Source organism: Colletotrichum truncatum, assembly GCF_014235925.2.
Source record: "Colletotrichum truncatum strain CMES1059 chromosome Unknown Contig_0002, whole genome shotgun sequence".
Classification (NCBI taxonomy): Eukaryota; Fungi; Ascomycota; class Sordariomycetes; order Glomerellales; family Glomerellaceae; genus Colletotrichum; species Colletotrichum truncatum.
Genome location: NW_027222399.1, coordinates 3888169 through 3914425, shown reverse-complemented (window position 1 = coordinate 3914425; position 26257 = coordinate 3888169). Strand labels below are relative to the sequence as shown.

The window sequence follows — 26257 nt, the reverse complement described above, 5'->3', positions numbered from 1 at the left end:
TGCCTGTTTCTTTCCAATCCTTTAAGATTATCCAAATCGGTTCGTCTAGCACTCGGAAACGAGTACGACACAGCTGTTTGGACTTCTTAAGAGCGAGCATTCCCGAGGCCACGGGCGCACCCTTGCCTTCACTGCTCGTTTCCTATGTCTTTCCGTACGCCCTTCGTTGGTATCTTTGTTACCTGCCTTCGTCGTCCTCGTGATGTGCATTGTCTTTATTTTCTGCAACGACCTCTTCCGTCCCGTTCTCAGCCAACTTTGAAGGCGGCACTGGCACGCTAGCCTTGCTCTATTGCCACCTCGGCATCCAGCAAGAAACACACAATCTTATCAACAGGTGGCCTAGCAACTCCTATTTTTAATCATGTTCTCGTTCATTCATCAATCACGGCGGGGATACTACGCCAGCTATTGGGGGTTGCGTTCACTTTAATGATGCGGAAGCAATGGTTTATCAAAACCAACGAAGGCAAGAGAATACAAGTCATTAAATGCATTTGACCATTAACGTTACAGTTGGTGGATGAAGTACACAAAATCTTCCTCCTGGTATCATTAGATTGTTAGGTGGAATGCAATTCCTGTTCATTGGGTCTTTCCCCTCTCCTTGTCAAATTCCATCACACCTTTCGTTCACATGCCTTAAGCACCAATGGTGGAGTTGACGCTGAAGCGGTAGCTGGCTTGGAGGACATACGGGTCACCACCAGGCTCGAAGATCTGCTTCTTGCCGCGGCCCCAAGCGGGGTTGTTGATACCGTCAATCCAGTCCTGGACCTCGAGGACAACGCAGCCGTATTTGGGGATGATGCGAGGGAAGTCAGCGTTGTCAAACAGACCTTGTGACTTCTTGAGGGCCATGGAGCCATCCTGCTGGTTACAGCTGTACATCTGGAAGGCTTCCTGGTCGGAGTAGACATCGACCTGAATACCGGACCAGGCGGATTGCAAGCGGGCGACGTAGCCTTCGGTACGCCAGTTGTAAGGGCCGAGATCGTTGCGGTTGACGATCCAGCAGTTGTCTAAAAATCGTTAGCTTGTAGAAACATTAGGGTCGATTCAGGTAACTCACCATAGCCGGTGCAGTTCAGGCCACAGTTGTTCTCGAGCTCCTTCTTGGAGAAGTCGGCGCCAATCTCCTTGGGAGCGCTCCAGAAGTCATTGACGGAACCCTTGGCGTTAGGTAGAATCTCTCCCGTGGGAATCAGGATGTTATCAACCGCCACTCTCTGGCCGTTGTAAGGCATGTGCAGGGTGTGGTTGAGGGCCGTGCTAGTCTCGTTGTTGGCGAAACCGTCAAGGTTCCAGTAAGTGTGGCTGCTGAGCATGATAGGCGTCTTCTTGGTTGTTGGAATGGCAATCATCTTGATCTCCCAATTCCAGTCAATCACAGTGTAAGTGATAAGCGAGACGACCTCGCCAGGGAAGCCCTCCTTTCCGTCGGGATCCGTAATGGAGAATGTAATGCTGTTGTTGGTATGAGAAACAACAGTGAAGTTGCGGTAGTCCCAACCGTCCGAGCCACCGTGTAGGGTGTTCAGACCCTTGTTGTCGTTGGCGTCAACCTTGTACGTTTCGCCGTCAATCTCAAAGGTGCTGTTCTTGATGCGGTTTGCATAACGACCGGGAACACCACCGAAGTGAGGGTGCTGGGTGTCAATGCTGTAGTAACTGGCGTTGTCGAAGCCGGCGACAATGTCGCGGGGAACACCATACTTGTCCGCAATAATGAGATCCGAGATCGAGGCACCGTAGGGGATGAAGCCGGCCTTGAGGTGGTCACTGAAGATCCAGTATTTGCCGTCCTCGTCGGGGCGTGGGGTGACGGCAGATGTGTTGCCCCCGGGGCCGCCAACGAACTGGGCGGTTGAGGCCGGTAGGAACAGAGCTGCTCCAGCGGCGGCAGAGAAGAGAGACGAACGCATCGTGGCAGTGCTTGCAAAGGCGGAAGACCAGACAAAGTAGCAAAGAACTGCAGCGCAAAGCACCGAGGGCCAAAAGAGACGACGATGGTGACGGGAGGACGGACGACAAGATCGGAGTGAGGGGGAGATGAGGTGAAGGCGAAGCTTATATCCCAAAGCTCCTGCTCCCTCCAACTTCCCCATGCGGGAGGTGGTGCGTGGAGACTTGCACATGGCAGGGGAGGTGGGACGACTTGGTCATCTGGACCACAACAGAACTACCTTGCGTTCGTTGCCCTTGCCTTGGTGCAATGAGAACCCAGGATGGGCCGTATAGAGCAGAGAACCAGCTCCACTCGATCCGGTTGGGGTATTGAAAAGTAATACACAGTGAGAAGCGAGAAGCGACAGTAGCAGGGGATGATCAATGGACAGGCTGTGACGGCATGATGTGACTGGAGCGTCTAGACGAACATGTGGTGGAATCCTCTCGTGTCTGGGTCCAGAACCAGGCAAACCTGGCCAACGAAAGGAAATAAACGAGCTAAGGCAAGCGTAGCGTGAGAGGCTTTCCTATCTTGCGGTGTCAATGGCATGTAACGTTGGGCGAACCGAGATGCAAGATGCCAGGGTAGAAGGGATCGTGCGGAGGAATCAATGTATTTTTGCTAGAGGTTGGAAGGTGAGCGAGTGCGGTTCCGGTGTGGTGTGTGCTCCGGAGCAGCGTAGGTCCGGTCAGGTTCGAGGTCCAATGACACAGAGCGGGGATCAATTGGCGTGGGTGGATGCTTAAGTGACCGGTTGCTCAGGAACAAACGACAGGGCAAACTCAAAAGTGCCTTTGGATGAGGTTTCGGTCCAACAACGGCGAGAAACATTCGAGGACCAGGTCCGGGGATGGACCGGACTAGAAGCGATGACGATGAGGAGGCGGAGAAACTGGGGGTGCGAGTTGGGGGAATGGGGAAGCGAGGGAAACATGTCGTCAGAAGTCGCGAGCTTGTGGGTGCTATTGGTGCGCCTGTGATCGTCCCTACTGGCCAGGACCCACGGGGTGAGCACTTACAAGGGTTGGTGCCGCTGGAGGTGTAATGTGCCGCAGTGCCGCAGTGCTCGTGGTGCTCTTGGTGCTGCTGTGGTGGTTGTTGTGGTGGTGTTGAACGTGTTGGTGGCGGGCGGGCTGCCGGGGAAATTGCCAACGGATGCGGGGTTTTAGTGCGGGCTTTCCCCAGATGTTTTCCCTGTTCCCCCGCTCTGCGCCACTTGATTTGTGACTTCTTCCTGCCTCCCCAAAGGTCAAGCTTTTTTCTGGCCGACGATGCAGCAGCACTGAGGCCTCTAAGTGTAAATGTGATGATGAATTGCTTGCTATAGTCCCAATAACCATGGCTGGCATGTGGGCTTGCCCCAAAGCGTATGAGAAGCATGGGGTATCTAGTCTGTGTGTATGTCCAAAGTCAATTGAATCTGACGAAAAAAGAAGCCATGGTTCTTTTAATATTGAAAGTTGAGCCCACTTCCCCCAGTTAATGTGAGCCATATCAAGTCGTTCGACTCCCATGTACTTCTGCAATGCCCATGCCAGATCTCTTCCCCTCCCCCCAAAAAATAAAACTCGATCTGGTGGCTTGCGAGTAATATCGATGCGTGCCAATCATATTATTTTCCGCACTTAGTCGCCCATGAAGTCCACGACAACCCAGGTTCTTGAGCATTGTTCATCTCGCATTCAAAGTTCAACGGTAATTTTATTTACCTATCCGAGCCATAACCAGCGGCCGCACTCAGTCATGCTAGTAGGACACACGCGTCCCATCTGACTTCAACAACATGTTGATTTAAATGGCACCCTTGATTCCTTCACCTGTGTCCGTTGCTTCTTCATTCTCGTCTGGCAGTTTGCAGATATCATCACCAAGGGTGCAGCACTCAAGTGGTGCAATAAGGCCCGGTATGACAAGCGAAAAGAAAACATGTCCAATGAGGCAGAAATGACCAAGGTTGTCTGAAGGAGATAATGCTTTTAGTCTGTGCGGGCCCAAACGTGCTTCATGGGCATGCTTCAGAATTCAGATGCGGGTGCGAGGAAGAGACTGGAATTTCAGGTCTAGGATCTATGACAGCCCGAGAACATGATACAGCAAGTTAAAGCCAGAAACTCTCGGCCAGTAATACTATTCGTCACGGAGCAGCTGATAATTGTATGTGCTGCCCAATAATTGTTATCTTACAAAGACATAATGACAAGTCCTGTTTGGTGACCATGACTTCGATTCGGAGAGGTGGCATCGTTTCACTATTCCAATCTGTGAAAAATCTTTCTGCGAGTTGGTCTTGGTTTCGGACGACCGCAGGTTCGACTAGGATCGGCAAATATAGATCTGCCAACTTAAAACTGGCTGCCAATTGAACACATGTCACTAGGCTTGAGATGGTCAATGGGAGATAATCATAACAACATCCCAAGGCCATCATAGTTGAGCCGAGGGAGACTCGAAAGTTGAGAACTGCTTGATGCCTCTGCATGTGTTGATCCGAGATAGGAACTCCTTCATGGGATTTCGAGATTAACGACAGGGCTTCCCATGACTATTTGAGCAACTATGATCAGAGTTTCATTCAACTAACTGAAGCCAATGATGGTGCAAATTCTTTTTTCATTTCATATCTATCCGCAATAGCGCTCAACCAGGTATAAAAGTGGCACATGGAAATAAGAAATCACGAATGTACGACATATTTTCTCTCCCTCCCCTGAATTCCGTCTTGCCGTTTGTGTTACATCGAGTGTATTGAAATGTGAGGTGGTATCAGCACCGATATCTTCCAAAATGTCGGCTGTCAAGTTTGAAGACTCCCAAAAATGATATGGTGGCAACGCGAAGGCTCTCGGCTTTCTTTGTTATCCAAGATATCGCCGCTTATACTCTTTTAAGAAAGCATGGCTGAAGGCTTCAGCATCCTCTTATGGCTGTAGTTGATTGTTAGTAAACAACTGTCCATTTAAGTAATGACAAAGGTCCTATTGATGAGCACCTATAAGTTTCTTGAAAGGAGTTTGGCGTCAACCAGAACTATCTACTATGATACATACTCCAGAACTGTTCTGCTCTGTTTATTGTGATCAAATAGAAATTGATTTCATAAAATGTAGTAGATTCCTTCGATCTGTATCGCAAAGACTCACTGCGAGGATATCTTATTGCCGTTTAGATGCCTCGAATCTTTGTCTTTCGATGAGCTGTGGGTTTCTCTTTGGAGGGAGTGCCAGAGAAACCGCACTTGGAGGCCCCGGAACTGGCCGAGTATTGCCCTGCCGCACGGCGAGGCCGAACATTTGTCCCCAAAAACTCTTGCACACTTCAGTTAAACTTGAAGGAAGATATAAGGTTGGAATGACTGAGTCATGAATAACCTTTGACATAAACCGAATGAAAACCACATCAAACTGCCGGTATGTTTGTTTGCCATGTTCTCAGATATAGACCATTCGAACAAACAACTAACCCGAGATGTCCCACCGAACTTCATAGAAAAGTAGGTTCTGCCAGGCGAAAAACATATGTCCCATTGCGACCGATAACCGGGAGGCTTTAATTATCCAGAGTTTGACTCAAGCGGTTTTGAGTCTTAACAATAACCGAGTTGACTGCAAAAGGTTGGGTCTGCTTTGGATATTTATAGAAGAGCCTTCAACAGCTTGTAAACGTTTTTGCTCTGGATAGTAATGTATAGTCTACCTATTTGAGAGCATGAAGCAAGATAATCTGCCACACTGAGAAAGCGAGAGCTCTTTGCCAACTCCCAAACGTACCCGCGATCTACGCCAGAGTTCGGTCCGAGAGGGAAACAAGAGCTGAAAAAGACAACCACTCGTACGGAGTCTCCGTAATAGCGCCTTCGACACGAATCATCCTCCCTAAAAGGGTCCCGTGAGCTGCCTTAACTACCTAGGTACATGTAAACAACAAAATTTCTCCTCGACCGCATGCCAAGATCCTAAGATAGCATGCTATCGGCATATATTACTTATAAACCCATATGATGAAGTTATGCAAGCAAGGTTTTGTTGTTTCGCAACAATTGAGTTTTGTGCTGCCCAACATTTGGTATGTCGTCAAAGCCGTGTGTCCATTGTGAGATGTTAAACCGCTGATTGTAGTCGTTTCAGCGTGGAGCGTCAAATAAAATACCGGGCGAGTATTCTCACCCTTTATTTCCATACATCTTACCTCGCGACTTCGCAAATATCATGATATCATTGTGTTGTGCATACGAATCATTGTTGTTGCCTTTATTTTCGTTGTTTCACCTACAATAAAGGACTCTAGTAATTAACTGCTCGCGCGATGCATAAGATAGCACCACAACCAGTGATTCTCGATAGATCAGTGCTACTCAGAGATATCTTGTTTGCTTTCTTGAGGGATCAGAGTCGAGCCAAGGTCTAGATCGGTTACCCAGACCTTATTCCAAGTCGATCCTAATCATTTTGTTTGGGGCCTTTGTGCGTCTCTGAACAAGTTACATTTCTCTCCATACATAACAACATAGAGCCGCAGTCTTATGTTGAAGTATCATGACATCGAGATTATCCCCTCCTCCCCTGGCACGTGAGCATCCAGTGTCTCCCTCAGCATTATACCTGTGCTTCTTGTTCGGGCACTGCAGTGAGCTGCTATAAAAGAACTTCCCACATCAAGTGTGAATGCCAACGTCCTGTAGAGCAGCTGTTGCTTTCAAGCCCAAATAAATTCGGTGCGGTCGACCCGGCATCCCGCCCCGAACCGGAAACTTGGAACCACCAACATGTGTGACGTGTTAGTCCTGTGGTTGAGAGGGCTCACCGAAGTGGAGCCTACATAGTAGCAACTGCAGGGAGGGGAAATTTAGCCGGTGGACAAACTTGTGGACTCAACAGTCGATACATCAGTTGGATGACCTCAACGTTGTTTCTTTTGCTGAAAATGAGAGAATGCGATACGTGGGTGATAAATAAGAAACAAGGGTTTTCATCTTTTTTTTTTTTTTTTTCAAATTGAAAAGAAAAGGTCGCAATCCAATTGCGCACAATCTTTCGTTTCTTCCTCTTCTCCCATAAAAGCTCGCTTGTAGTGACCAATCTGTCAAGGGTTTGGGCAAGCCTCGGTGAACACGCAACAGGTATCTCCGTAATGAGTGGGAAATGACGTTCCCAACGACAGTCCAATCTCTCCTTAATTCGGTGAGGGACCGCCCGTGGATGGGCACCCAAATGTTGAATCTGAATGGCTGGCAGGGAGGGTGAGATCCTTCCAACGCCCTCGGCAACCCGAACTGAAGCCAACACAGGACTGCCAGGCAGGCAATGCCTGGCAGCAGCTTAGAAAGGCAGTTACGCAGCGCCCTGCATTTCGGAGAGTAGTCTCACGCTGCCTAAGCCACCTGTTTTCTCACACCTGCCTGGATTGACTCTTGAAACTGGGCTCGAGAGGCAGGTACACAAGGAACGCAAGAGGATGATTGGGCAGGCGCCTGTTGGTATCCCGTCTTGCCGTCGCCTCATCTGCTCTACCTCCCTCTACCCGTTTATTTGGGTCTCCTTCTCCTTTTCCGCCCTCGTAACAAACACGCCAATCTTTGAAAATCGCATCTAACAAACTACTTGGCCTCTCGTTTCCCCCAGGCATGGTAATCATTCCCAGACACTCGATCCCTTTCGCCGGCCCCGCAAACGCTCCCCTTTCGCCTCGAACATGACAGGGTGCCACCGCAGATCCCATTTTTCAGAAGGACAGGCGAACACATGGGTTCGACTGGGGTGACGCAAACAGTAGGATCCACATCCGTCAGACCTTGAGAATTTCCCGGGATATTAAGATCAAAAAAACGAGAATTTTTTATTATTAAAATTACCAGCACCTTCGTCAGACAAGCTGGGGTCACTGCGCCAGAGGGTGTCTGTCTCCAGCATGACAAGGTACAACAGCACATCGTATGGGACGGGGATCCATGGTCCGTCGATGGATACCTCCAACGAAGCCAATATTGCTTTCCAACAAGCGGAAGCCCTTCCCCGGTGCCACGAGGTCAATCCCCATTCCTCGTCCCATCTCTTAAAAAACAAAAAATAAAAGTTCCCACAGTACTTCTGACAGCTCATAGCACTAGTCTGCTACTAACTACTAGCCAGGCGAGCAAGAAAATGGTTTGTCACGCCCTTCACCCTTTTCGCCTCTGGCATTCGAATAAAAGATGTGCTTGTTTCGTGAGCGAGATTTGCGTTTTTATGCTGCGCTTATTGGTGTCCGGCATAGAATTACAGATGAGAACGATATATGATTGCCGCAAGTAATCGAGCTTAACCTTCAAGGCACAGGCGCACATACAAATCTTCTGACTTCCCTGCCAACATGTAGCTGTTTGCAGACAACATATACGTAGACACGACCCTTCGACGTCGCAAGACAGAAGTGCCCACCCTGACTCGCCATAGAGTTCACTGCCGAATATCATTATCAATCTTGGCCAGTCGCAATCAGCCGGCTTAGACTTCCAAAATGCCGTGTGGTCTGTGCTTCCACGCGCACAAGTACAGTTACGGACAAGTGCTTTGCTGTTGCTACCTTATGTGAGCTCTAAGCTCAAACGACAGGGCTGAGTCATGATATGTCGCTTCGAACTCTCAAATTTTAGACTAAAGCTTCTGGAACATTTCCATGATCCGCTTAATCACAGTAACTTTCATATTCATGACTCCTGTTGCGACAGCGACGACATACTTTCAAGCAGCCTGTGCAGTTCGTCTTGCACGCAAAGTGCAGGCAAGAGGCAGCAGCTCCGATATGCATAGTACTTGGAGCTGCCGTCGCCCTTCATTTGTGACCATCGCACCCTGTGTTATACGTCTCACTCATAAAATACGAACACATGGGCATAAAGCCGACCTTTGATTCTCTGCCCGGCCTGATTGAGGAAGCACAGTCCCGTTGTCGCGAAGGGGTCACTCCTAGGAAGAATTGCTATGGCCAAGCCCCTATCATGCAACTGCCGCCATCTCTCCACTGTGGCCTCGGTGTCTTTGCAAAGGTTTTCATTACTTGAGCTCCTCACCGGCCGACCGAGATGAGGCTCCCCAAGCCAGTCCCTGGAAAAATGGAGAAACTGGAACCTTCACAACGTGTTCGGGCCTTTGAGAACTAAGCCCGGCTCTTTTCATGCTGTTGACAACCTTGGGTGCTAGGCCCGGTGCTCTCACAAACACACCCTGTCAGGTATCGGCCTCAACAAAGGGGTATCCACGCGGTGAACAAGTCATCGGAACCTGTTCCGGGGAAGCTTTTACAAATCCCCCTTCACCGAATTTGGCGTCGATTCCTTGCTAACTTATCTGATGAGCCCAAACTCACATTGCCACCCCTGCTGGCATACAAGCATGGCTAGGGTCATTAGTAGGGCCGTTTTCCTAATCTTCCCGTTGGTCCCAAGTTCCCGGCAATGGAAGCCATGACGGCAAGGTTCCCTGACATTGGATTTACCTGTCCGTCCTGATCAAAATGGCTTCGCCGCGGTTGGAGGCTGCGGCTTCCCAAGCCACGGCAGGTGGGCACAAAGACAAACGGCTTCATCCGTCAGCCCAGCAGGTGGAATTGTGGATGGGGGCGCATGCATGGCTTGGTGGAGTAGACGAGAGTGCTGAGCAGCTCTTCACCGTTGGGTTGGGTTGGGCTGTCACGTAGCGTAACCTTGTCAAAGGCATTGGGCTTGCATCGGATCGCCCAGCCAGCAATCATCATATAACGAATGTCATATGATATGACCTAGACACATTGATCTCAAAGGGTTGGAGCGGTGAGGCTGTGCCCAGATTTGTAGTATTGGACGCCATAGACACAGATGTGATGAAAAGGACGTCAAGAATTGCTCAGAACTGAAAGGGCACCATCGCCAGTGTCTATGAAAGGGCAACGTTTCCCTGTGTACAGCTGGCGACGAATGGCAGGTGAAGGTCTGGCTTTGCTGAGGCACGAGCTTCTTCTCCTTCGTGACCCGACCGGATCCTCGGTATCCAGCCGAGGAGGGTCACAATTTTACCCCTGTTTCATCGCATATTTTCCCCAGCGGACCCAAGCCAGCGATTGGACTAATGCAGGAACGACGGTACGAACAGTTTTGATTACTTCACCGCAGCGCTTTAGTAGGTACTGGGTACGTACCTGGCCTTCTGTGGACACGTGTGCCATGACATCGTGGTGCTGCAGCAGGACGGTTACCTCTACCAGTCTTTCTTACATAGTACTGGGCCGGTACGTATTCGAAGCCGTTAGACTTGATATGAACAGTCAGGAACTTATGGCGATCCATCACAATCAAGAGCGAAAGTGTCCTTGCAAAGTCCTTTGCAAACGCATGCCCACCCCAGACAAACCCACCGGAATCGGCTTTCGCCTGGCCTCCCAGCAACAAACTCGCCGCTGAAAACCAGATGCCCGGATACCTGACCTGAAGGCCATGGTACCGACAAGGTGTGCTGTGACAAAGGCCCGGATGACAGGGCCCAGCAGGAGCAACAAGATCCCTGGCACGTACAGTGTGTATTTTCATGGTAAGGGCTGAGAACACATGGTGCAAAGTACCGCGTCAGACAGGACCGAGCGAACTCCCCACCAGCGGGGGCCTGTATCCTTAACGGTGGGATTTGTTAGTGGTTCCGGGGAACACTGCTGTCACAGGGCACTGTCGCTTCCACAGCTTCTGGAAGACTTCTCTGCAGTAGAAGCCCACTGGAAGGACAGCGCAAGTGGCCCCTGACACCGAGGCCAGAGGTGAACAAAAGGTCCCTGAATCTCTCACATCAGACAGGGGAGCCTTGGCCTTGACCGAGAGAGATATAGAAAGCGGTAACGACAAAGGGGAGGGGGTAAGGCGAACAAAAGCGACCGAGGCCATCTGCAGGGTTCCGGATTGATTGATGGGCAACATGTCTCGCCCGCCTATTTCGAGCGATGGAGACTGCGCTTTTACGCGAGATGGCCACCGAAACGAGACAACAAAGGCGGTTTCGGTGGAAGCTCTGCTGTTTGCCGCCGTCGTCCAACAATCAACCGAGCCGGAAAATTGGGAGACCTTTCGTTTGATTTGATTTATTTTGACCTCAGCACAGAAGAAATGACAGCCCAGCTTCACTGTACAAGACATTGCGGATATCAGCCAAACGATTCACTTGGCACACAACAGTGTGGCGCTGAGGGCATCACCCACCTTGTGTTCTTCTAGGACTCATAATCGCTGGCAGGGAAATCGTAGACTCCCGATTCAACCGTTGTGGATTTCAGACGAGTTAAGAAACGTGTTTCCAGCAACAAAGCGAGAAAACACTGTGCCTTGTCTGAGAGCCCAGGGGGGTTGAAAAATGGGGGCCGTGGGGGAACATGGCGTCGCAGTATGATCTACTGACAATCTCTAGAGACGTCGCCACCCGAGACGCCGGGTACATCAGCGGAGAGGAGGCATACGGAACGCCCTTTTCGTTCTGTAGGGCCATTGTTGTCAATGACGGACACTGGCGCACAGGAGTTGGATTGTTGTCATTCTTGTCACTATCCGGTGTCGACATGTGCTTGAGGCGTCTGCAAAATTTCGAGATTCGGTGTGGCACTACAATTTCATATGCTGTGACTTAAGCGAGCGGACGGGATCGATCCGCTCGCTTCATGCAAGCACTCAAGCCCTTTCGACTTGTCTCTTTCGAGCCAGCGGTCAGTGTTTGGTCGCTTGCCAGTCTGTTACATGCCGTATTGAGAACATAGGCCGCAGCGATCGCTCCCAGATGAAACAGTCTTACCGCGGACTGATCTTCGTCTGAGGGTCCTCACGGTGGGAAAGGCTACCTTAGGCTGGCCAGACACGGAAGGTAACTGGCCGAATGTCGCTTGTTTGCTTATCCCCCCATGGTAACAAACGGAGTTCGTTAATCAGCGTATTCGCTGTTCAGGATTTCATCCTCAAGATGGACACAAGAAACCGGAAGGCAACCATGCCCTGTCGTCATGATCATCATCGCATTACCCTTGCTCATCCCATCTCGGATCCTATGACCCTGAGAATCACAGTTTTGAAAATAGCGACAAGCAATCGTGAATGGATGCCCAGCTATTGAGTTTTGAGGAAGAGAAGTAAACCAAAATGAAGACAAAAGCCAAGCGTGTAGTTCAGACGGAAAGAGGAGGGAAAAAAGGAATCCCCCAACCGACAGTCAACTGAAAAAAGAACGCACATCAAACGGTTAACGCCCGAAGACTCATACGCCATCGAAGAAGCGACTCGTCAAAAAGTAGAGCGACAAATGTCTTAGCCAGCGGACCAAAGACCGCATGCCAGTTACTATCCGTTGTTATGCTGGTACACAGCTGCATGTCATCCAAGAAACATTGGCGAATATCTCATTGCCGTGTACTGTGGTCGAGAATCACTCGTCCACTCCGTTCTTACGCAAGCCTCCGGAAAGCTTAGACACAGCTTCCGAGCCGGTTGGTTGCTGCCAATCTTCTTGAGATATTGAGTTCGTGTTTCGCGACATACGACACAACGTTTAACTTTTCCGAATCCTGTCAACTAGGCATCGACTCACAAGTATCGCAACCACTATCACGACTGTCTCTCCATTTACCTTCTGCTGCTTAGCTAGGCCACGAATCCTTTCTAGTTTCGCTAGGTCTAGGTCTAAGGGGCCACTTTGTACGCGTCGGACGGAACCACCAACCTGGGACGCAATCCAGTTTGGACTTTGGATGAAGGATGGGGGGGCTGAAGGAAAGTGTGCCGGTGGCGGGGTGCTCCTGGTGAAGACAGCAGCATGGAAGGGAGCAAAACGTGGGCCAAACACAACGTGGTGTCGGCAAGCACCGCCCAGCACGGGAATGGATTATCAGATACAGTACCCTTATGTCAATATGTGGCATGGTGGGTTGGTCATAGATTGGTCCAGCAACAGCCAAAGTGCAGCTTTTGCTCATGCCATGGAGTGGTCGCTGACCGAAGTTTGTGGAATTGACTGGTTTGCTATCCGAGTCATAAGGCGACTTGATGGCGCAGACAACAGCAGGCGAGCAGTTCGGCTGCCCTCGTGTTCGGTCCCCAAGCCCTGTGGGTGAGGATAAGCAAGTGCAAACATTTGTTTGTAGCTAGGAACCCGTCATGGGTCGGCCACCGGAAGGGATCCGGGATGGATTGGACTCTTCGGGAGAGTTTTTCTTTTTACCAAGTGGTCCCTTGACGGTCGGCGTGGATGCGCAATAGAACGGGGAGTAGAGGGTGGAAGAAGGAAAAAGAACCGGGCCAGGATAAGCTAACTACCATACTACCTGGTTACCATGCATGGGCAGTGTACTCACCGACGGGAGGTGAGAGAAAGGAGGCGTGAATGATGAGCAACGGATCGCTCTCATCATTCCCTCTCCGAGGTGAGGGCCATGGCAGGGAGAAGGTGGCTCCATTCTGGCCCTCCCAGTCGTCGTCCACTAGAGGAGGGAGGGTGAGGATTTAAGGGATAAAATGAATGTACCAGGTTTGGTGGTCGTGCTTGTCCGGCACAATCTTGGGCTGGGTGGATGGGGACAAATTGGACAGTTCCACAGGGCTCGCTGTCAAGTTGGTCGCGGCCAGGCGAGGTCCGGTGAAGGCATCGTACAGAACGCGACACAGACTCCTCCCAAGGAATCATCAGCCAGTATGAGAGAGCATGAAATGGCCAGTCCATGGATAGGCCGTTCATTATTACTCCTTTGGTCTGATTCGCAGCACAGACCGCGGGCAGCCCGCCCGAAGCACCAGACCGAACAAGCAATTCCCATCATGACTGAGAAGACGGGAAAGGGTCTGCCTTGGACGGAAGAAGTAAAAAAGGCAAGAAGGGACGGAAAGAGGGTGTTGTGAGTCTTGCTTGGCTCCCGAACCGAAAAGCCAAGTAAAAAAATACACCAGTGACAAGAACTGCGAAAAAGAGGATCAATTGTTGTCCCCCTCCCCTTCTCTCTCTCTTTCTCTTTCCTGGCTTCGCAGCAGTTTACACGGAGGCGTCTTCCGGGTAATCTTACTCAACCACAGCACAGCATTTACGGATTTTCTGCCCCCGCCTTGTGGTCAATAAGTCCAGGCTGACTGACACGAGCTGGAACCAAAGAGCGAAACCCACAATCCGAATGGTCAGGTTGACCGAGGCCTCATCAACCAGTCCTGATGCGACAAAGGTGTTTTGAACTTGGGTCGTACCGAGGGAGTGAGGGCTCTTTCGGCAGAATGACAGAATAGAACAAGGATGTCCAGACCATGTTTGAAGGAAGCTTCCGGACGTGGGAACTGGAAAGCATGGCGAATAGAGGGAGGGAGGGATTGGGGCCAGACGGACGTAACATGGCGACATGGAGGAAGCCATCTATGGACGGATGGGCAAGTGAATGAGCTACTGTAGTAGTGTGCACATCCCTGAAGGTCAGTGTCCCCCTGTTCACAATTGTCATCAGGGAGAACCCTGGCAGAGGCGACGACTGTCAGTGCATAGAGCAACAGGTAGGGACACCACACACAAGCAAAAAGGGCGAGCTGCTAGCAAGATGGGGACGGGGATGGGTTTGTGGTGTTCCGGTGAGCTAAGGTGAAGTGAGAAGCGGTACGTATCATCGCCGAGGAACCCTCTGCCGGGTGTCTTACCTCACCAGCTGCCCCCAGTGGATACCTTTCATTAAGGTGTCTAACCCTCACTGCCGTAATTTTTCCTCCTCTGCTGCGGCAGCGTGAAGGTACCTGTTTCCCCTATGTCTCCCCCAACCAGGTCCCTAATCCGCCCAGGTGGATGGGATAGGCACACAGTGTACCGGTGACGCGGAGTAGGTATCTACTTGGCTACTGGCTCTCTCTCTCGCTATCTCTCTTTTTGCTACTTTGGTGGGCCAACAGGAAATACCCAGTTATGGTCCTCTTTTTCTTTCTGGTCGTTTTCCTTTTCCAACCTTTTTGTTCACTTGATTTTCTACTGCGCTGCTTACCTGTTCTGCATGATGCGGTCTTGGTCACCAGCAATCAAACGTTGGGCTAGGCACGCCGCCTGCAAGACGATATGTCAAAGTACATACATAGATAGTAGGATCAGCGACATCATGGACTAAAGTAGGGCCAGAACAGCACCTGTGCCTGAAAATAGAGAAATAAGCAGCTTTTGGGACACAAGCTACTTTCTCATCAGTGTGCCATCGGTTTGCACATTAGCGTTCTCCCTGAAGCCGAAAGAGGCCATGCTCGCTGCCACCACACTAAGCTTGCACACCACCGGGCAGCAGCCACGACTTGGCTCTAGTTTCTTTTTGGTACAGGTTCCTAAAGTACTGCGGAAACCCCCTTCTGCGTGTAAAGTGAGAAGCAGATGCAGGTATACAACAACCTCACTGGGTAGTAAGGCTCCCCTTAAGATGCGGGCAGTATGCAGTGTAATGCGCGTACAACGATTAGATTGGAGGATATGCCCGAGAGATAGAGAAAGCAAAGAGAGGAAGAGAGAAAGAGAGAGAGGGGGAGAGAGGAAGAGAGTGTGTGCGTGCGCGCGCGCGCATGGGTGTGTCCATTTCCCTGGTTTGCCGGTTGTATGAGGTGGTAATGTGCCTACGAGCTACGCAGCTCATCAAGGGCTGGTAAGAAGAAAAGAAGAAGAAATGTACGTATCCAAGGTACCCGACGGCTCCTTGGGGAAGCGGTACGGGTACCTGGCATGGCATGGCATGGCATGGGACGGGGCAAGGATGAGGGAAGGCGTGGGCTGGTACCTCGCGGGCATGGGCCTGGCATGGCTAATTCCACGGCTCCCCTGGAAGAGCATGAAGGGGGCGTAGCCTGAGAGCCTGGGGCCTTGCCGTCTCCCAGGGGGGGTAGGGTGTGCCCGTTCAACTGCTCAGGGTGGTCCTGGGGGCTTGCTTGCTGGTTCTGCCGTTGCTGGTAGCTGGTGCTGGGTGCTGTCTTCCCCCTGGTCACAAATCCCAGTCCCCAGTCCAGTCCCCATCCCTCTCCCTTAAGGTTCCCTTTTTTTTTTTTTTTTTTACCCTTTAATTTTTTTTGGAAAAGGAACCAAACCTGAGGAACATTACATGGCCCCCTTCCCTTCCCTCCCGCCCTGACATTACATTGCTCCTAGGTACCTGAGGGACTGTACATTAAAAAATTTCCCATTTCTCGGTCGGGCGTCTGAAATAAGAGTTCATAACCCTCTCCCTCCCATCCGTCATCTCTTACTTCCACTCTTCTTGAATTCCTATCCTCACCTTCACACTCTTAAGACCATCCTCATCACCTACCTCCCGTCTCCTCGTCCCCTCACACATCGCGACAGGCTCTGGTCATTCCATACACACCTCTTGTTGTCCACAGCTACAGCTATCAGAAGAAACTGTCACACCGACTGCTTCCTACAGCTCCTCCTGCTCTTACACGCCTGCAGCGCCCCCCCTTTTTCCCCTGCAAGCTCTCACCGCAGTCCTTTAACAATTTTCGCCCATACACCTCACAAGAAGCTGTTCGCGCGACCCACCTGCAAACTGCCCGTTTCCCAGCTTCCTTAGCGAGAACCTGCAGCAAGCCATCCTGACTACGCCTTTCTACAAGCGCGAAACAGAGGAGAGAGAACAAGGAGGGAAAACAGAAACAGGATCGCCTCTGAGAAACCCATTAATTTCAAGACCCGATCCCGACCTCAGTCAAATAATATCACCACCATATAGCGCGCTTTCCGAGACCTGCGCAACAACTTTGGCCAATATTACAACACTAACTCTCGCCTACGACCACGCGAATCCCGTCCTGCTCGAGCCATTCCTCATGCAACGGTGCCGATAATTCCTCCCTCGCTACCTCTGCTACGCCTGTTTTGCCTCAGCTGCTCCCTCTTTTTTTCTTTTTTTCCCCTAACTGCCAAATACCAGTGCAGTATTGGTTACGCCCAATTCGGCAACGTACCCAGGCCTCCTTGCATCATCACCGCCTATTCACCCCCGTCAACTCTCACCAATCCGCTGCTCTGAAGCCTATTTCTCAAAGTCTTCACGGCAGCTTTCCAACACGTCGCACTACGACCTTCTCAATTGTGAGTCAGAGCTGCAGCAACAGCATCCACTAGCCAATTTCACCCCTTGTGCGCTTCTGCCCAGGCCTTACCGCGGTGAGGCCTGGCGAATCCTATCCTCACAGCATGCTCGGCTTATATAAAGTTGACACCTGATCCCCAAATGTTTTTCTTCCTGAGGATTCAAAATAATCATGGCTAACAAGCGATTCCATTATCAGATCCATAACCTTAACACGCGCTCTCGCCGTTTACACACATCTTCCACAATGGTTGTCAGAGAACTTACAAGTTTCGCCAACATGGGCCGCGGTGCCTACGACACGACTGGCGTGCCCAAGCCCCCTCCTCGCCCCAAGCCTCGATAAATCTGCTTCGCGCCGGTTTTTCTCTTTTGAACACACTACATCACCGACGTGCCATGAGCACCATGAAATGCAAGATTCTTCCTTCTGCCCGCAGGCCTCGCGGTCTCTCGCGCCGGCAACAAACGCGCACCGGACAGGAAAAAAACGCCTTATGTCCGTTTTGTTGCGTCTCCTTCGTCATACAACACAAACCCTTATCCCTACGACTCTACTAATACTGGCGGTCTTTTTTTCCACCTGTACCACCTCGTCTGTACAACGTCCTGGCCGATTTCGCGACATTACCATATACCATTTTAATACGCATTCCTGTCAAAGACTAGAACACACCGGCTCGGAGCCACAACTTGCTTCCCAGCAGCAAGGCAAATGGGAACGCTGATACGGTTTTCATGATGTGGCATCGATATTTTTGTCCTTTTTCTTTTTTCCTGGGACCACCATCTCCCAGCTGTTTTTTTGGGAGGTGAAAAACAAACGGCACGGCGTTACAATATAGACGGATCTGGGTTATTTTGCGACTTTGCCCTAAGGGATGGATTTTGGTTCTGCATCTTATCAGCTCTCACATCCTGCATCTGGGGGTCCCTCAGCGTTCTACGAATCGATATCCGGCGACGGCACAACATCCCCGGCGGATCCATTCCAAACTGTCGGTGAGTTACCACCAGACAGCTTGGTCGGGCAGCAACGCATGACAACGCAACCACCACCCTCGACGCACATGGCTCGCTTCCGCCTCAACCGTCATTGAGGGTGTGAGACGACATTTTTTTCTTCTTTTTTGGGGGCTATTTTGGACACGGGCTAAAAGAAACGTGCGGATAAGGCGATTGGTTCTTTGTTTTGTTTTTTTCTTTCTTGCTCCCTCTGTGGGCAAACTTGATTTGGGATGGGCTACAAAAAATACTGGGACTACGGGCTGGGAAAAGAACTGATTCGCATATAGACTTTTTTTTTTTTTTTTCTTACTTGTAACAACTACCCTTCTGTATTCCCTGGTTTGGTTTTCTACGCACTCAACTGGATACCTCGCGGTTCCTTCAGGGCGAGATCACCAAGGACATGTCAGCAACGCTTTCCTACTTACACTACTTTATTCCCCCACCTTGTTAGAGCAAGACAAATGGCCACGAAGGAACTATTACAATTTTCACCACTTTTATTATTCCCCCTTTGCGACTCTTGTCTGTTTTCTCTTAGTGTATTCGATACCCCCTGAGGCTTCGCAGCCAAGTCTTTCTCCACAGCACGCCTTCAACATCGAGTCTGTTTGGATGTTGGGGACGACTGGGGGTCCTGGACTCAGGAATCGACAAAAGAAGATACCCCGCGGGTTTAGCCCTCTTTAGATTGTATGGATAGTACCTCTACAAGAGCTAAGATAGCTACACAGCGCCAATCGCATGAAACGGTTTTTTTACATTTAAGTACTTTGGACTGAGAAAGGATACGTTAGCCCTAATTACATCACTTTGGTCAATATTCCTAGACAACCGCCACATTTTAATCCGTTCAGATTTTGTCCTTTGCATCTGTTTGTGACGTAGCAACATTCCAGATCTGTCAGACTGGTGTAAGTGTGCAGGATGCATCTCAGACAGACAGGGGTGTTTAAACGACAGTAGAGTAGCATTCCCCGACGTCCAGGTTGACGTTTGCTATAGTGACTTGATGGAGGGGGAGGGGGAGAGGGAAAAAGTTCAGGCAGAAGGGCGGCGAAGGGAGGGAGGGAGAGATGTCGGCGACTGGACGTGTGTTATACAACGGTGCAGTACGTACGAAAGATGTGATCCGGGAGTAAAGGGAGGGCGAGACCTCTGAGGGATCGGGAGCCGGAGGCGGATGTAGTGCGGGAGAGGAGGGTAAGGTAGATGGAGAGATGGAGATGTGGGAGAAGTTTGGGGTTCTGAGCCGGGGTCACTGACACGACTGCGACGTGCCGCAGACGGCTCGCCCCTCCAATCCCCTCTTACTCCCATGATGGATATGGAAGTACCTCCTTCCTGCCGCTACCTCGCCTCTCCCATCCCTCGGTTCGGTCTCGAACCCGACTAAGAGAAGTGTGGTTTGTCTTGTCAGACAGCGAGACCATTTCTTTTTCCTCATCCGTTGCTGCGAACTGGACGATCGACATGAACCGTGCCGTGGCACCCTCAGCCGTCTCTACACCCCCCCTTTAGGCCCCCCCATTCCTCGATTTTCCACGCCCGGTTTCTCAGCTAGCATCTGGGCAGAGGTTTCCCAAAAAGACGACGCTTATGCGCTGCATTGTCAATCCTGTTTATTTCCCCTTCCTTTTCTGGCCCACGTCCTGTAGGAGGCGACCTAAAGGGAAACCCCACTCGAAAGCGGAAAGGCTTGCCTCTGGCGTTACAATGGTTTTGCTTCTTCTTTTGTTGATGGAATTGTCGTAGATCGTGCATATGGGCCATGCGTGCAGCCGGGGAAGACGGGTTGACATGGGTTGGCTGTAAGCCTTGATGTCGCTTTTTTTTTTTTTTTTTTCCAAGAATGCCTTGGCCACTGCATATTCGTACATGCGGGAACACACACACACGCGTGCCGAGAGAGAGATATCTAGGGAAGCATAAGAGCTAAAACGAATTTTAAAAAAGCTATACTACACTCGGTTGAGGTTCGGATGGCATGGCATATACGGCAAGGATGGGAACGTGAGCAAGTTGCTTCAATGTTACATGATGATTGGTGCTACGCCAAGCCCTTCATGGGCTCACATCGGCCTCAACATCAAGGGTGACGTTGGATCTATTTTTTGTATCCTTGTCTGCCCATATTGACCGAAAAAAGAGCGCTTGGGCTTCTTTACATTTTTGCTTTGTCCTTTTTCTTTTTCTTTTTTTTCTTTTCCCGCTTCCGGCCGGCAGGAATACAAACCGGTCTAGATGCCTCGTTATGGCTCAGGTTCCTGCTACTACCTCCCCACTGTCGCAAAACTTTTTTTTCGAGCCCCGGGCTACGGCCCAACTGCATGGTCACGGGCAAAGAATACCATGCGTAGCGACCGCATGAATGCGACGTTGGGGAAGGGCCTTATGGGGATATATATGGCTGGGTAGTAAGTGACGGCAGATGCAAAGCAAATATTCCAATCAGAATGCCCAACAGCTGGTCCGAATGTACGACGTTGACAAGACCTGGTGCCGGGACATGGCGTACATCGTCCAACCAAAGTTTTGATTTGTACATTATTGAGGTTCCTATTGTTGCTCCTTCTCTTGGCAGATAGTTTTCGTACGAAACCCATGGTTTTGACCTGCTGTGTAAGTAATCTATGGCATCATGGCACAGCGGACTTCCAGAGATGTCGTTACGCGAGGACGACGCGGTCGGCGACTTTCCAAGGATACCGTGTCGACGCGTTTTAGCCTAGACGATTTTACCTTACATTAGGCTCGGGAAAGGGGGCACAAGTTAGACTTCGTTGGGGGCGAATCGGACACAGCACGGTAATGAGCTGAATTTCAAAATCAAGCGTTCAGGCTATTGCGTAACAGGTCTGAAGATAGCGGCACACTAACAAATGGGGAGGGGACGACGGGAGCGTGAAAAAAAAGGGGGGAAGTGGTTAGGCTCAGCCACTTAGACCTACTATCCGGACACACACGCACCCATCCAGATTCAGGAACAGGAAAGGGATGGTGTGTGGTGTGGTGGCTAAAGAAGAAAAAAAAAGGGGGGGTGGTGGTGTAAAGCCGGCTGAGTGCTTGCTGCTTTCTGCCGTTGGGTGATGGGTGTTTGATTGCGCTAATGCAGCGGCGGCGTCCCGGGAACCAAAGCGCTGGGACCTTTTTCTCTTTTTTTTTTCTTTCTTTCTTCCCTCTTCGGGAGTGGCCCGCGGTGGGCCATCAGTGGTTGCTGTTTCTGATCTCTGTGGCCAATCACGTGGCGGGTGAATGCAAAGGTCCACATCTTTTTTCACCTTACCCCGAGCAAGCAACGCAAGCAGGAGCTGAAGCTCAAGCTGAAGCTGACGCAAGGTGAAGCCGAGGTGTACTGAGGTGAGGTTGGCTTCACCTTGGCACACCTCATCTATGGAACACCTGGGCTAGCTGAGCGTACACCATCGAATACCGAGTGCCAAGGTGATAAAACAGGACAGGGGGTTGGATAACAATGAGGTTGCCTGGCAATTACTTTTTCATCTGAAGGTCATTGTTCGCAACTTTGGTTGAACTCTACTGTTAGAGCGATCATGTATACATGATCATCTTGGTAAATCTTATTGGTGGATGAACTGTTTTTTTTTTTTTTTTTTTAGATGTTTGCTACCTTTCTTTCCTTTTTTTCGTGTTGGTGGTGTTGTGTTGGTGGGTGAATCTCGATTTGTGTGGTCTCGCTTGTTTACCTCAAAATTTACAACAAGAAACCCTTCAATTTAGTGGCTTGCAGACAACCCCCTGCAAGTCGTCGCCCACGGATACAACAATTTGTTGTTGTTTGCTGATAACAAGCGGAAGCCTCGGTCTGTTTTGTGTTGATGCCGGAGCTCTATAGGTGATGTGCGAGATGTGACGGGATCCTGATGCCCAGGGGGGGAGTCGAGTTTGTCCACTACACGAAAACATAACCAACGACCCAAACCACAGCTGTTGGTTTGTTTTGCGACGTCGCAGCAAACCGTGCCCGTCGACTTGCTCTTCCCAGTTTGGGGAGGGATACCACCTACATACGCGCTTTACTGAAAGAGATACAGTGTGCGTCAACGTGCCTGATTGGTTTGGGAACTTCTAGTGGTCATGTACTTCGTACCTTCTTCGCCTTCCCGTTGGAGTCTCCTGCAGCAGCAGCAGCAGCAGCAGCAGCAGCACCTTCTTCTTTCCCCAGACTATCAAAAATGGGGATCTGATCCAAGGTATCCGTACATCTTTTTGCCTCCGGCTGTGCCTTCCGGCAGCAGCCTAAACATGTCATCGTGTCGTGATGCTCTGACAGAACCTAACCTTCATCTGGCAAATCTGCCCACTAAACAGAGACGACCGTTTGACGGGAGCGCACTGGCACCAGTCTCCGGAGCTGCCGCCATAAGTAAAACGCGTCACAGATTTCTTCTTCGTTCTTCTCAGCCGTGGCTATGAGGCTATGCGACGCGCACCGGCCGAGAAAAGAGGCAGCAACTCCGGACCACCAGTCCAGTCGCCAGCGCCCAGTTTCGAAAGGTTGACGACACCTCAGCTCACCGGAGCCCCCGATCGTGTGGCCGACCACGCCATCAACCGACGCAGCACAGCACAACGTCTGGTCGAGGAGACAAGAACCCCACGCTTGCGACCTGATCTCTGGCGCTTCGTTAGAGTTTGGCATCCCACGCCCTGCAACGCCTCTCTCAACAACCTCCCACATTGGGCGCCCGTTGTTACGGATGATGAGGGAGGTAATCCCCCCCCCCTTTTTATTTCCCCCTCCTTGAGAGTGAGTCCACCTCCGCTGGCCAGCTACATTGCATGAGATACACCAAACAGCGAGGGTGACCCCCGACTTCAGACTAAGAGTCCAACGGACGGGACATTTGACAGCAGAGATCATCCTTCCCACGTTTCATCCCATCTTTTGGTCGACGGACAGTGCGTCCGCACACCCCGGCCTCACCTTGGGATTTTTTCTCCCCAACCTCCCGGGAAAATTCCTGTCTCCTATCCGTTGGCGGCATTGTGCTTGGCGACCTAGGGTCTATTCGGTGAGACGGAGCCAGAGCGAGGCCCCTTGCCCTTGCCCCCTTGGTGATCATGAGGAGGCAAGAAAGAAAAAGAGGCTCTCAATCAAGCAACTTCAGCCAAGACGAGCAAGGTCCTCATTTCCAAACGCTCCAATTTCCCGGGGCTGTGGTTTTGGAATTTTTCTCTCTGGCTTCCTTTCCTTCTTTCAGAGGGTCAAGGTCAAGGTTAAGGTCAAGGTCAAGGTCCAGGCCCAGGTTCAGGGGGAAGCCGGGCCCCCGACAAGAGGACGTTCCGCAGGGCGGACGGCCACTCCCAAATGTCTTTGGAGGCCCGCAATCCTTTACGGATACCGCATCCCGGGGCATGGTTTCCGGGTCCCCGGGGCATGATGAGAACAATGTCCTTTTTCTTTTCTCGCCATCTTTTCCCACGGTGCACAGACCCACTTTCTACCATGTTCCAACTCAGCATCGTCCACTGGGAAAGTCTACCGGTCAATGTAGTATCTCCACTGTCGCAATCTCGACATGAACACCTGGCTACATACATCCACAACCGCTGAAAGTACCATTCTTGACCGCACCCCCCCCCCTGCTGAAGCAACTGAAGCGGTGGATCTGCCTCTTTTCGCTTGGTCTCTCTTCCTAATTTACCACGTTACTTCATTTCTCTTTTTTTTTATTATCTTTTTCAGACTTTCCTTCTAGCGGGATCCTCTTTTTCCTTCTTCTCGCCTTCTTCCGTGTCTGGGCAAAATCCCAAACCCCACCAACAACTCACCTGCCTCCTCAAAACACCCCCGACCGAAACTCCACCCCGGTTCACCGCAAACCCCAATTTTAAACCGTTGGGTCCTTTCCCTCGACTACGGGTCATCCCCCCTTCACCGGTCGCCGCTGCAGGGTGCCGGCCGCAAAGACGGATCATGCCTTAGACTGCCGCTCAAGCGCCGGCGGCTCGTATTCCCCGGTGGCTAGGGCGATGGTGAAAGTCCTGGAGGCAGGAGAAACATGCTCCAGGATCTTGACTTTGGCGGATCGCCGGGGTAGCATCGCTGGGAAAAATTTGTGCTCGGTCTGGCAACTACCGTGGGATGAACAGCTGGCAACGTGGATCCTGGTCTAGCCTCAGCGGTGAATTGATTAATATTCCTTCACCGCACAATTAAGCCTCCACTGTCAACCACCTCCTGGCGTTGCCTCGGTGAGGCCTCACCGATGTGTAGACATTCCCAGCCCTGTCAAACACAGCGGTGGAGGAGCAGCTATGGGTTCATGATATTCATTCATTTGCCGGCCCCGTCCATAGAACATTGCAACCCTTCTAGAGCTCCCCTAGGGGCGCCGAGTCATTGGGTCCTCCCCCTGCCTTCCGTCCCTCCTTGACCCCTCCGCGACCTGCCCTTTATTACGGTACTGCCGACTCCCTGGGCTCCGTACCACACCTCCCCGCGGTGAACCCCCCCAGTGGTGAGGCTTGCTAGAACCTCTCTATATGGAGACCATCTTCTGTACTGTGCTTTGTACCCGGCCGGACCCTGCCATCGGAAATGTGACAGCTCACAGGGGGGATATTATATTTCAGGGTACACATCGCTTGTTTCTTGTCAGTCTAACCATCCAGTTGGTACCTCACGATGGGGATTGACAGCTCAGGGGGCTGAAAGGAAGGGAAGATCGGTGGGATAACGGGGGGAGGGGGGCTCCTCAGGGGGGGGGGGGGGGGGCGGTCAAACTGTTCACAATAGGGAACACGAGATAGAAGCTCAAGGCGGTGAAAGGTCCAAAGGGATGAACAACTCACGTGCGTCGGGCCAGCGGCATGCCCTCTCGGACCGTCGCCCACTGCTCTAAGTCCACGTCGACGAAGCCGATAGCCCCCTCGGCGTTCTCCTCCGCTTTACCTTCCGTGTCCACACCACCGAGCTCCAGTTTCACGGCGCCCCACGGGTCGACTACCAGACTATGTCCGTAGCTACTGCGCTTAGGGTTATGCGCGCCGACCTGCGCCGAGGCGATTACCCAGCTCTGAGTCTCAATAGCACGCGCCCGAAGTAGCGTCTCCCAGTGCGCCTGGCCTGTCTTGATGGTGAAGGCGGAGGGATAGAGAAGCACCTGTGCTACGCCCGCGCCGCCGTTCTCCTTGAGAAAAGGGCTGCGGGGTCCCGGGTGCGTGAGGGCGAGGGCGGCCTCCGCAAAGCGGAGATCGAAGCAGATGAGACTTCCGGCGCGACCGATCGGGGTGGGGAACGGTGCGGTCAATGCGGTGCCGGACTGCACCGTTGCGCTCTCGCGGAGGGCACCGTAGTCAAAGAGGTGGAGCTTGTCGTAAGTTGCGGCATGGTTGATGGTTCCATCCGCATTGATCCAGAGGCTCCGGTTTAGTAGTTTTGTAACTGTCGTCGAAGCTTCCGTTGCCGGGACCGGTACGTGGATGCCAACATTGACTGCCAATGAATGCGCTTTTGCCGCCTCTTGAAGGCCGCGAACGAAAGGCGACTGTGATTGCGGAAGGGCCAGTGAAAGGGATTCCTGAGGGCTCGAGGCGATGTAATCCGAGGCTTCGGGGAGGAAGAGGACCTGTGAGTGTTTAAGTGTGTGTGTGTGTGTGTGTTTTTGGAGTTTAAAAAACAAAGTGTGGCTGTCTTTGGCTTAGGTTATATGTGAGTTTGACAAGGCAAGCCACAACTTCAGACTGAAGTTTGTGTCTGACTGGAGCAAAACATGTGAGAGGGGTCAGTCATACTTTTGCGCCACCAACAGCAGCTTTGGCGACGAGTCTCACGCACTGCTCAAGGTTGTGCGACAAGGACGCGGTAGAGCAGATCTGACCAACAGCCTTTTGAGGACCGAGACGTCAGCAGAGTTCGTGACTGCCCACGTGGTCGAGTTGGGCATCCATACCGCGATCGCCATATTGGGAGGCAAGATGAGATGAGATAAGAGGCTGAGATCCGGGTATGTCCTTGGATGAAACGGGAGGTAAGGGTTAGGAGGATGGTGGTGAGCGGGATAAGGCAGTGGGACACCACGTGGCAACAAAGAACTCTCTGAGAGGTGTAAAACTGACTACAGGGCAAACTGTTGTCGACGATCTTTCATGCGAATTTGGCAGATTTGAGTGTGTGTTAATGAAAGCCGGCCTTCGGCACATCTTGTCTTATCGCTTATCTGTTTGGTGGGTTACAGCGGGGTAAACCATGCTGTCGCCATCCCGACATTCTTC

The 26257-nt window shown here is 51.4% G+C and overlaps 3 protein-coding genes across 3 annotated transcripts; 1 reads left to right on the top strand and 2 right to left on the bottom strand.

The window, feature by feature from the left end:
• Nucleotides 1–642: 642 nt before the first annotated feature.
• Nucleotides 643–2138, bottom strand: CTRU02_204000 (aldose 1-epimerase; the record flags this gene model as incomplete). Its single annotated transcript, XM_036731829.1, has 2 exons — nt 643–1022; nt 1073–2138. 2 exons carry the CDS (start codon nt 2136–2138, stop codon nt 643–645), a joined length of 1446 nt encoding a protein of 481 aa, XP_036576389.1.
• Nucleotides 2139–17180: 15042 nt separating this feature from the next.
• Nucleotides 17181–17354, top strand: CTRU02_203999 (uncharacterized protein; the record flags this gene model as incomplete). The annotated part of the gene is made up of 1 exon (XM_036731828.2): nt 17181–17354. The coding sequence occupies one exon, from the start codon at nt 17181–17183 to the stop codon at nt 17352–17354; it is 174 nt and encodes a 57-aa protein (XP_036576388.2).
• Nucleotides 17355–24831: 7477 nt separating this feature from the next.
• On the bottom strand, nt 24832–25947 carry CTRU02_203998 (carbon-nitrogen hydrolase; the record flags this gene model as incomplete). The annotated part of the gene is made up of 3 exons (XM_036731827.1): nt 24832–25611; nt 25778–25870; nt 25936–25947. 3 exons carry the CDS (start codon nt 25945–25947, stop codon nt 24832–24834), a joined length of 885 nt encoding a protein of 294 aa, XP_036576387.1.
• Nucleotides 25948–26257: the final 310 nt, after the last annotated feature.